General features: G+C 38.1%; 1 protein-coding gene across 4 annotated transcripts in view; it reads left to right on the top strand.

Annotated features, from left to right (window-relative positions):
- Positions 1–12,215, top strand: part of GK5 (glycerol kinase 5) — a 133,797-nt gene that overhangs the window by 62,673 nt on the left and 58,909 nt on the right. For 3 of the 4 annotated variants that reach the window (XM_045185840.3, XM_024577880.4, XM_024577883.4), the window contains one exon: positions 8,425–8,556. The exons of the other annotated variant lie outside the window; for it this stretch is intronic. In XM_045185840.3, coding sequence (XP_045041775.1) covers positions 8,425–8,556 — 132 coding nt within the window. The remainder of the gene's footprint in view (positions 1–8,424; positions 8,557–12,215) is intronic. 4 annotated transcript variants of the gene reach the window in all.

Consider the following 12,215-nt stretch of genomic DNA (forward strand, 5'->3'; position numbering starts at 1 on the left):
GACAGAAAATTAGTATTCAGAAATCAGTTGCATTTTTATATGCCAATAAGGAACTAACAGAAAGGGAATTTAAGCCATTGACAATTGCTTCAAAAAGAATAAAACACCTAGGAATAAACCTATCCAAGGATGTAAAAGACATGTACTTGGACACTGAAGAAAGAAATTGAAAAAGATACAAGTAAGTGGAAGCATATACCATGTTCATGGATAGGATGAATTAACATAATTAAAATGTCCATCCTACCCAAAGCACTATAGATTCAACACAATTCCTATCAAGATTCCAATGATGCATGTCAGAGAACTAGAACCAATATTTCAAAAATTTATATAGAACCACAAAAGGCCCTGTATAGCAACAGTGATCCTGAAAAAAAAAAAAGAACAAAGTTGGAGGAATCACACTACCTAATATCAAACTATACCAAAAGGCCATAGTAATTAAAACAGCCTGGCATAAAAACAGACATATAAATCAATGTAACACAACAGAGACACCAGAAATAAATCCACACCTTTGTAGTCAATTAATGTTTGACAGAGGGAGCAAGCATGTACAATGGGCTAAAGATAGTTTATTCAATAATGGTGCAGGGAAAATTGGACAGATATGTGCAGAAAAATGAAACTTAGACCACCTTCTTACACCACACACAAGAACAAATTCAAAATGGATCAAACACATAAATGTTAGACCCCAAACCATAAATTTTATAGAAGAAAACATAGGCAGTAACATCTTGGACATTGCTTGTAGAAATTTTTTATTGGAAATATCTCTCCAGGCTAGGGAAACAAAAGAAAAAAAATAAATCAATGAGACTTCATCAAACTTAAAAAGTTTTTGCACAACAAAGGAAAACATAAAAAGAAAATAAAAAGACAACTCACAGAATGGGAGAATATATTTGCCGACAGATCTTATAAGGGGTTAATATCCAAAATTTTTAAAGTACTTACAAAATTCAACACCAAGAAAACAACCCAGCTGAAAAATGAAATGGCCAAAAGACCTGAATAGACACTTCTCCAAAGGGGACATATAGATGGCCAATAGACATATGAAAAGATGCTCAATGTCACTAATCATCAGAGAAATGCAAATTCAAATCACAATGAGATACCATCTCACACCTGTCAGAATGTCTATTCATCAATAATTCAAAAAACAACAAGTGCTGGAGAGGTTGTGGAGCAAAGGGAACCCTTTTGCACTGTTGGTGGGAATGCAGACTGGTGCAAGCCACAGTGGAAAGCAGTATGGAGATACCTCAAAAAATTAAAAATGGATTTGCCTTTTGACCCAGGAATCCCACTTCTGGGAATGTATCCAAAGGAACCAAAAACACTGATTCGAAAGAACATATGCATCCCTATGTTCATTGCAGCATTGTTTATAATCACCAAGATATGGAAGCAGCCCAAGTGTCCATCAGTAGATGGATGGATAAAACAACTACGGGACATTTACGCAATGGAGTTCTGCTCAGCCATAAAAAAGAAGAAAATTTTACCCTTTGGAACCATATGGATGGACCTGGAGAACTTCATGCTAAGTGAAATAAGCTAGTCAGAGAAAGAAAAGTACCATATGATTCACTCATATGTGGAATCTAATGAACAAACTGAACTAAGAAGCAAAACAGAGACAGACTCATAGATGGAGAGCAGATGACAACTAGAGGGGGGTGGTTGGGGGTGGAGGGATTTAGCAAAAAAGAAAAAACACTTAGGGACTTGGTTGCTGGGGGCCATGTAAGGGGACTAAGTGGTAGTAGAAAAAAATAATAAAGATTATATATTTAAAAAAAAAGAAACAGCCATTTTGAACTGACAGATATAATAGTTCTTAAAGCTAAAAAGAAATTTAAAAAATAGATTGTGACCATGCAAATGTTTACTTCTCTAGTATAAGCCCAGAATTGTCAGTGAATCGTCATCTGCTAACCAGAAAACCTATTAATCAGAACCTGTTTTACTTAGAATTCTAATCAACGAAATCTTTCTCTGGGGATTTTAAAAAAAGGCAAGATCCTTTCTGGCTGAGATATCTGAGAGGTAGAATAATGACCACTTGGCATTATGATAATGATAATAATCAGAACAGCAACCACTATTGATTTAGCACATAGTATGTGCCATGTATTCATGTATATTGTCTTCAATTCTTGCAACCATCATTAAACATTTTTTCTCTTAAAAAAAAAGCCCAGATCACAAATCATAACACAAAATTGTGACTTTAAGCACAAGAGGGAGTGTTTAAAGCACTTCATGTACTTGATATTGAACATGTGCATGATGTAAGTTTTGGTTTCTCTTAGCAGAAAGATGCATACAAACAGAGTCTATCCTGCCAGTGAAGGAACCCCACCCCACAGTCATGTCTTTCTAGGTGGTATAGTTTATTGATTGAGGCTCTTGGAAATGTTTAGGGTCTATGTGCTTGAGCTGGCACCAAGGTTGTTAGTTTAGCCAAGAGTAGCTCCAAGCTGCATTGTGAAGGAATTGAGCTGTGTTGTCAAACTTCTGGCACCATTGTTTTCCTTCAGTCTCCCCAAGCGCCCTTGCTTCCTTTCAGTGCTGTTCTGATTCTTGTTAAGGCTTCTCTTTGCTTTCAGCATAAAAATATCTACGCCTCACCATGGTTTGGCCCTGTCTACAGTTCTGACTACTTCCCAGTCCCCTTTCTCTCTGAAGCTGCTAAGGATTAGGTTCCAGCTTTGCCAGCCTGCTTTAATTCTTGTAGCACCCAAGCCCTTTGTCACCTTAAGGCCCTCACACCTACAAGGGGCCTCCTCTGTTATCATGGCTGATCCTTCTCATTTCTCAGGGCTCAGCTTTATGTCACCTTCTAAGGAGCCTTTACCTGCCATCCTGTTTAATGTAGTCCCCAACTCCCATCCAGTCTCTATCTTACTGTCCATTATTTCCTTCACAACATTTATCATTTTTTAAAATTTTATTGTTGTTCAAGTACAGTTTTCTTCCTTTTCCTCCTCCACGCCTCCCTTTGGTTTCGTCCATGTGTCCTTTATAGTTGTTCCTGAAAACCCTTCACCCTTTTCCCCCCATTATCCCCTCCCCTCTCGCCTCTGGTTACTGTCAGTTTGTTCTTAATTTCAATGTCTCTGATTATATTTTGCTTGTTTGTTTTGTTGATTAGGTTCCACTAAAAGGTGAGATTATTTGGTATTTGTCTTTCACCGCCTGGCTTATTTCACTTTGCATAATGCTCTCCAGTTCCATCCGTGCTGTCGCAAAGGGTAGAAACTCCTTCTTTATTTCTGCTGTGTACTATTCCATTGTGTAAATGTACTGTAGTTTTTTTATCCATTTATTTATTGACGGGCACTTAGGTTGCTTCTAGCACTTGGCTATTGTAAATCATGCATGTAGCTGGACAGCTACATGCAAAAAAATGAAACTTGATCACCAACTTACACCACACACAAAAGTAAACTCAAGGTGGATAAAAGACTTCAATGTAAGTCGTGACACCATAAAAGTCCTTCAGGAGAACATAGGCAGGAAAATCTCAGATATTCACACAGCAATATTTTCACTGATAAGTCTCCTAGAGCAAGGGACATAAAGGAAAGTATAAACAAATGGTATCTCATCAAAATAAAAAGCTTCTGCATGGCTAAAGAAAACAGCATTAAAATGAAAAGAGAACCAACTGTATGGGAAAACATATTTGCCAATGATACCTCAGACAAGGGTTTGATCTCCAAAATGTATCACACATTTTTAAACTGAAATTTTAAGTGAGGCAATTGTGGATTCACATGCAATTGTAAGAAATAATACTGAGCCCTGGCTGGTGTGGCTCAGTGGATTGAGCGCCAGCCTGTGAACCAATGGGTCACCAGCTCTATTCTCAGTCAGGGTGCATGCCTGGATGGCCAGGTTCCCAGTAGGAGGGCGTGAGAGGCAACCACACATTGATGTTTCTCTTCTTCTCTTTCTCCCTCCTTTCTCCTCTGTCTAAAAATAAATACATACATACATACATACGTACATACATACATAAAAATCTTAAAGAAGAAAAATAAATAATATGGAGATCCCCTGTACACTTCAGAGTTTCTCTCAATGGTGACATTTTATAAAACTACTGTATAATGTTACAACCAAGATCCATAGCTTTTATTCACATATTTTCAGTTTTACTTGTACTCATTTCTGTTTCTATGTGTGTGTTAATTTCTGTATATTTTTTCATGTGTTCATGTATCCACCATGCAGTCAGGACACTGAACAGTTCCATCACTACAAGGATCCCTTATGTTACTCTTATATAAGCACATTTACCTCTCTCCTGTGCACCTTCCCACCCTCTCAAATCCTTAGCTTTTTGCAACTATTAACCTTTCCTCCATTCATTTTTTTTTTCATTTAAAAGATGTTATATACATAGAAAGAAGAAGCATAAAACCTTTTGGCATTTGCTTTTTTCACATAGTATAATTCCCTGGAGAATCCAAGTTGTTTTTTATTGCCAAGTTGTATTCAGCGTTACAGATAATACTGCCTGTTGGAGGACGTGTGTGCTTACTCCAGTTTTTGCTATTACAAATAAAGCTGTTATAAACATTCATGTACAGAATTTTATGTGAACATAAAATTCCATTGATCCTGGGTAAATACCTTAAGAGTACAATTGCTAGGTCATATGGTAATTGCATAGCTTAGAAGAAACTGCCAAACTGGTTTCCAGAGTGGCTGTATGTATCATTTATATTCCTACCAGTAGTGTATAAGTAACAAGACATACATTTTTCTTATTTTAACAGCTTTGATATCAGGATGCATTTTGAACTGTTAATTGTAACTCAGTATTATGCCATAATTCAGCTGGCTGAATTTTTTTCTTTTTTGGTGGTACTTCAAATAGTGATTTCTTTTAAAATCAGTATCTTAAGTGATCTCATTTGTTGATTTGATTACTTATTTGTCTGTATCCTCCCAGTAAAAGGTAAATTTAAGGAAGGTAAGGATTTTCCTTGTATTATTCACTGTTTTCTCAAGGCCTAGCACATTTTTGGTATATAGAAGGGACTCAAGAGCTATTTGTCAAATATATGAACAACGGTGTTCATTGTTCATATGTTGACTAAAAGTACTAGTGTTGCAACTCCTAATACTTTTTATGTAACTCTCTCCTCCCCAGGGATATAAATTTTAACAGAAGATTCCGGAAGGATCCTAAATCTATTTTTTTATAGAGAAAAGTATAATGTGCTTCAGTTTTTATTTGAGGCATTTTTAAACATGTAACAAATCAGAAGAAGGATTATGAGTGACCACTTTAAATATTTTTAAAAAGTCTTATATTTTAATAGATAATTTAAAATATAAAGAAATACAGAAGGTTGGAGCACTGAACAAGTGAAATGAAGTTAGAAGGATACAAAGTTTTAGTTACAAGCATGAATAAGGTCTGAGGATCTAATGATAACATGACCATTGTTGGCAACACTGTGTTGTACTATTGAAATTTGTAAAAACAGTAGAACTTTGTTCTCACCAAAAAAAAATGTGTTAAAAATTAAAATGGGGCTCATTGTTTAAAAGAAAAGGATAAGATGGAAAGCCTGCACATTTTGATTAGTATGTTATGCTAAAAGTGAAAAAAGTTAATTCATATTACTATTTTTAATAAATAAACCAAAATCTTTACATTTATTTTTTTGGGAGAGTGGTGGGGATTAACAGAAAAATGCAAGAAGTGGGTAAATTCTCCATAAGTGAATACTTACAAAACATCAGTCTCAGAGTTGAATTGTCCATCTGAATCCTTGTAGTAGGTAGCAGGATAAGGTTTTTTGGTTTTTGGTTTTTTAGTATGTGTTACAAATTTTAAAACTCAGGGCTTATGTTCTGTGTAAGGTTTTCTTTAAATTAAAGATTTTTCTTATTAAGAATATGTTTAAGGACTTCTGGCCGAGATGGAGACATAGATAGATATGTTCCACTAGCTGCTTTGCCTCTTTGCACAACCATAGGAAGGACAACAACCAATATAAAAACAAAAAACAACCAGTACTGCGAGAAGATTGCACTGTATGGAAGTCTGACAACCAAGGAGTTAAAGAAGAAACATTCATCAAGATGGGTAGGAGGGGCAGAGACAGGCAGCCAGGGTGGAAAGGAATGTAGCGAGGCAGTAGCGTCTGGTGGAACTGGTGGCCCCATATTTGCATGCAGCAGATAAAAACTGGGAGGGACAACTGGAGAGCAAGCAATCCCAGCCCCAGGCCAGACTGTGCAGCCCAGGATTCCAGTGCCTGGAAAAAGACTCATAACCTTTGGCTGTAAAAACCAGTGGGGGTTGTGGCAGTGGAAGAAACTGCCAGTGTCAGGAGAGTCCATTTGAGAGGCCCACAGGGCCTAGAATGTATACAAGCCCAGCTACTTGGGGAATCAGTATCAGGGCAGCAGCCGTAAGGGCACCTGTCACTTGCAGGAAGTGGGGGAAGTGACTGAAAATGGGACAAGAGCCAAGCAAGCAGCGTTGTTCCCTCTGAGACCCCTCCCCCACATACAGCACCACAAACCCGGGAAGTGGGTTGCCCTGCCCTGGCAAATACCTAAGACTCCGCTCCTTACACCATAACAGGTGTGCCAGCCCTGGGAGTCACAGCAGCTCTACGTAATACACAGAAACACGGAGGCTGCCAATTTGAGAAGACAAAGAAATATGGCCCAAATGAAAGAACAGAGCAAAACTCCAGAAAAAGAACTAAGTGACATGGAGATAGCCAGCCTATGTGCATCTTTGGATGTGCAGAGTCCAAAACACTAGTGATCAGGATGTTCAGAGAAATGATTGAGTACACCTGCAAAATAAAGGAAAAAGTGAAGGCTATACAAAGTGAAATAAAGAAAAATATACAGGGAACCAACAGTGAAGGGAAGGAAGTTGGGATTCAAATCATCAATTTGGAACAGAAGGAAGAAATAAACATTTACCTGGAACAGAAAGAAGAGACCAGAATTAAAAAAAAAAAAAAAAAAAAAAAGAGGAGAGGCTTAGGAACCTCTGGGACAAATTTAAACACTCCAACATCTGAATCATAGGGGTGCCAGAAGGAGAAGAACAACGACAAGAAATTGAAAACTCATTTGAACAAATAATGAAGGAGAACTTCCCCAATCTGGTGAAGGAAATAGACTTCCAGGAAGTCCAGGAAGCCTAGAGAGTCCCAAAGAATTTGGACCCAAAGAGGGACACACCAAGACACATCATCAATAAGTTACCCAAGATGAAAGAGAAGGAGAGAATCTTAAAAGCAGCAAGAAGAAAGGAGAGAATTACCTTCAAAGGAGTGCCCATAAGACTGTCAGCTGATTTCTCAAAAGAAACCTTGCAGGCAAGAAGGGGCTGGAAAGAAGTATTCAAGGTCATGAAAGGCAAGGACCTACATCCAAGATTACTCTATCCAGCAAAGCTATCATTTAGAATGGAAGGGCAGATAAAGTGCTCCCCACATCAGGTCAGGTTAAAGGAGTTCATCCTCACCAAGCCCTTAATGTATGAAATGTTAAATGGACTTACCTATGAAAAAGATCAAAAACTGTGAACAGTTTTACCTGTGAAAAAGATCAAAAACTGACAACAAACTCACAACTATCAACAACTGAACTTAAAACAAAAAAAACAAAAACAAACTAAGCAAACAACTAGAGCAGGACAGAATCATAGAAGTGGAGATCACATGGAGGGTTATCAGTGGGGAGGGGGAGGGGAGAGAATGGGGGAGAAGGTACAGGGAATAAGAAGTATAATTGGTAGGTACATAATAGACGGGGAGGTTAAGAATAGTATAGGAATGGAGAAGCCAAAGAATTAATATGTAAAAGCCATGGACATGAACTAAGGTAGGGGGATTGCTGGAGGAATGGTGGTACTGGATGGTGGGAGGCAAAGGGAAAAAATGGGACAACTGTAATAGCATAATCAATAAAATATTTAATAAAAAATTAAACTTAAAATTTGATTATTAGGTAAGTATAGATAGTATTAAAATTATGCATCCCAATTTTAGTTACTTAATGTATAGTGGAAATTCCTTCTCGGTTAATGCTAACTTGATTAAGAATATAATATTAAAAATAATAGCAATATATTTTTGAAATAACAAAATAGATTATTAAAAAATAGCAATAAAGCTTTCTCCCCTGACTGTCTCCCTTTACTTCCATAATCAAAAGTAGGGAAAGAGGTAGAAAACAATTATTTTTAAAAGACTTTTAGAAGTACTTGAGCCTGCTCAATTTTCTTAAGTCCTGAGAACACTCTACAAGTAGTTAAATAACTTGCTTGTTATTGGGTTTGTTTGCATAGGTATGAAATTAATATGGAAACATCAAACACCATTATTAAATGTATTTTTCTAAAATTTTTTGAAATAGCTAATACACAGTTCCTGCCGAATGCTTCACTTTTTCACTAGAAGTAGACGATTTTTAGCAGCCAGTTTGTTCACTTTCACAACCCAGCATGTTTCTTTGAGATTGGCCTGGATTTTGCAGAACATGGTTGAGGTAAGAGAAGTGTGTGTGTATGTGTGTGTGTGTGTGTGTGAGCACGTGTGCGATTATGGAACCTATGGGGAAGATTCAAGGAATAAGGATAGTAACTTGATTATTTGAGGGAAAATTAAGTATTTACCACATATTGGGATGGAAGATAAGGAATCTTTACTTCGTATTTTTTTAAAACCTTTTTATTGTGAGTCATAGTACATACAGAGAATTGAATAAAAATGTAGCATTCATATGCTGCAGAGCAAACATCTGTGTGATGTTACTTGAATGAAGCACTAAAACACTGTAATATTGTGTGTTACATATTCTTTTTACTTTTACTTATATATTTCTTTCTCAATACAACATTTAGTTTTATCTGAATAATTTTGAACTTTGTATAAACAGGACCATACAGTGTTTATTCCTTTGTATTTGACTTCTTTTGCTTAACATTATATGTGTGAAATATATGCATGTCTTATGTAAATTAATTTCTTTACATTTACACTGTTATTTAGTGTTCAATATATGATTTTATCATAGTTTACTTATACATTCTGTTCATGTACATTTGAGTTTTTTCTAGTTTGGGGCTATTATGAATAATGCTATCTTTTCATGCACTATAAACATATTTCTTTTTTTAACTTAAAAAAAATTCTCACCTGAAGACATTTTTTAATTGCTTTTAGAGACAGGAAGGGAGAGAGGGAGAGAGAGAAACATTCATGTGAGACAGAAACATGGATTGGTTGCCTCCCATATGCACCCATACTGGGGATCATATGCACCCAGACTGGGGATTGAATCCTCAACATAGGTATGTGCCCTCACCGGGAATTGAACCTCACAACCTTTTGCTTATGGGACAGTGCTTCAACCAACTGAGTCATACTGGCCAGAGTTGTAAATGAGTTTCTGCTGTGTCTACATATAGGAATAGAATTTTTAGGGCATGAATGTGTATATATCTTCATTTTTAGTGAATAATTTCAAACGTCTTCTGAAATTTTTGACAATTTATATACCCCTCAACAGTGAATGACAAGACTTTTTATTTTCTTTACCATCATAATTGATATTATCAGTCTTTTCTGGTATCTGGTATCTCTTTGTGATTTTAGACTGGATTATAAGAAACAAGATCCTACTATATGTTGTCTACAGAAGACACACTTCTTTAGATTCAGAAATTCAAATTGGAAAAAAATACAAATTGGTTAAAAGTAAATGGAATTCCAAGATGGCTACAGAGTAGGTGGAAGCTGTACTCATCTCCTCCCAGCACTAAACCAGATTTACAACTAAATTATAGATTCATCAACCTGAATAACCAACTGAAGACTCTACAGAAGCAGCCACATAGAGACTGATAAGAAGTTCAGAGACACAAAAAGGGCTGGCCCCTGCACTCACATGTGGTGGTTGAGAATCCAGAGGGATATCTGAGCTGCACTGATCTCCCTGAGGAGCAAGGGGTCTTAATCCCATACTTGGATCCCATCCCAGAGCAGCAGAGCAAGGGAGAGGAGCCTGCATAGCATGTGAAGGTGAAAATCAGTGGGGATTCTGTTCACCTAGGAGAGATGGAATTTTGATAGAAACCCAGGCACTCTCTTGAAGGGCCAGCACACAGGGTTTTGTTCTTAGACACTCACATGGGGCTTCGGTACAGGAATGGTGAGTCAGGTCATACAAGAGTCATAAACAGAAGATCTGGATGGCAAGTTTCAAGGAGAGATTTGGAGAGTCAGCCATCAAGGTCCTTGGTGCCTTATCTCATACCACCCTAAGATGCCAATTGCCCAGGGTGGAGTACTCCTGTCCTTACAGCACCAGCCTGGAGACAGCACTAGTTCAGTCCTTTAACTCCTGGTGGCACCACCCTGCTGAGCTTGAGTCCTACCGAAAGGTCTGCTGGCAGCACCCCATTGGGACCTTCAGTACCCTCTTTTTTGAGAAGTTATTGGCAGAGACTCAGACGGACATTGATCTATGTAGCTCCAGAGTAGGGCCATTCATCTGCACCTGCATGCTGCCAGAGCCCCTCCCTCAGTGGGCAGAGATGGAGTGGTATGGCTCTGGAATAGTGGCCACTTTGCCCCCACTGAATACTTGACTGTACTGTCCCCAAGCTCAAGATTCACTAGCCCTGTCCTCTGAACTTCAGTCACCCTGTCCTATCTAGTATGCCTTCTGGAAGATGGTGGGAAGCTGATCTTTGTACACAGCTTGGCTCCTCCCAAGTGCAATGAGACCCAGTAGAGACAGCCAGTAACAGTGGATTGCTTGATAGCTCCAAACATGTAGCTCCAGGCCAGTTGCAGGAAGCATCTGACATTAACCTGCACCTGAATCCCTCCAAAGGAGACCCAGAACCAACACAATCAGTAGTGTGCTTCAGACCATACCAAAGTATGACCCAACTAGACATACAAGAGGCACACCCAAAGGAAAATCACAGCAGGCACTGCTCTGAACAGTTGTGACTTGGGGCATAGCCCCAACACAGTGCCTCATAAAATGTGATCTGGGTCAGTCCTAACAGTCAGCCTGAAGGTGAACCGCACTTGCAAACAGAACAACACCATTCAAGACTCAACTACAACAGGAGTGCTCACATAAGCCATAAAAGTGACATTCCTGGAGCACTCAGTTCAGGTGATACGGGAGATTGTGCCACTGAACCCACGAGACACCTACAACATAAAACCACTAGAGCAAGTTTGGAAGTCATAGCAGATCGACCTAATACGCAGACGCAGACACAGACACAAAGGGCAGAGAAAATGACAAAGAAACATGCCCCAAATGAAAGAACAAGAGAAATCCCCCAAAAGAGAATTAAACAAAATGAAAACAAACAGGATACTAGATGCAGAATTCAGAACAATGCTTATAAGGATGTTTAAAGAACTTAGGGATGAATGAATGATCTCAGCGAGGACTTAAAAGAGATAGTAAGCATTTAAAAGGACATAAATACCATAAAAAAGACCAGTCAGAAATGAAGAATACAGTATCAGAAATAAAGAATAGAAAGAATAAAGAGCAGGTTAGAAGAGGAAGAGGATTGTATCAGTGATTTAGAGAACAAGATAACAGAAAACACAAAAGTAGAGGAATAAAAAAGAGTTTTTTTAAAATGAAGAAAGTGTATGGGATCCTATATCTGGGACAACATCTAGCATAACAACATCTACATCAGAGGGGTTCCAGAAGAAGAGAGAGAGCAAGGGATCGGGAACCTGTTTGAACAAACAATGACTAAAGACTTCCCTAACCTGTTGAAGGAAAAATACACACCTTTCCAGGAAGCAAAGAGGGTCCCAATCAAGAGGAACCCAAACAGGCCCACTTCAACACACATCATAATTAAAATGGCAAAATTCCAAGACAAAGAGAGAATCTTAAAGGCAACAAGGGAGAAACAGGAAGTAACATACAAGGGAGTCTCTCCATAAGGGTAGCAGCGGTCTTCTCATTGGAAACACTCCAAGCCAGAAGGCAATGGCAAGAAATATTACAAGTAATGAAAAAAAAAGCCCTGCAACCAAGACTACTCTATCCAGCAAGGCTCTCATTAAAATGGAAGGTGAAATAAGGAGTTTCCAAAAAAAAGAAGAAGCCTCAAAGGATACACCTCCACCAAACCAGCACTGCAAGACATGCTA

This window comes from Desmodus rotundus, chromosome 2, assembly GCF_022682495.2.
Source record: "Desmodus rotundus isolate HL8 chromosome 2, HLdesRot8A.1, whole genome shotgun sequence".
Classification (NCBI taxonomy): Eukaryota; Metazoa; Chordata; class Mammalia; order Chiroptera; family Phyllostomidae; genus Desmodus; species Desmodus rotundus.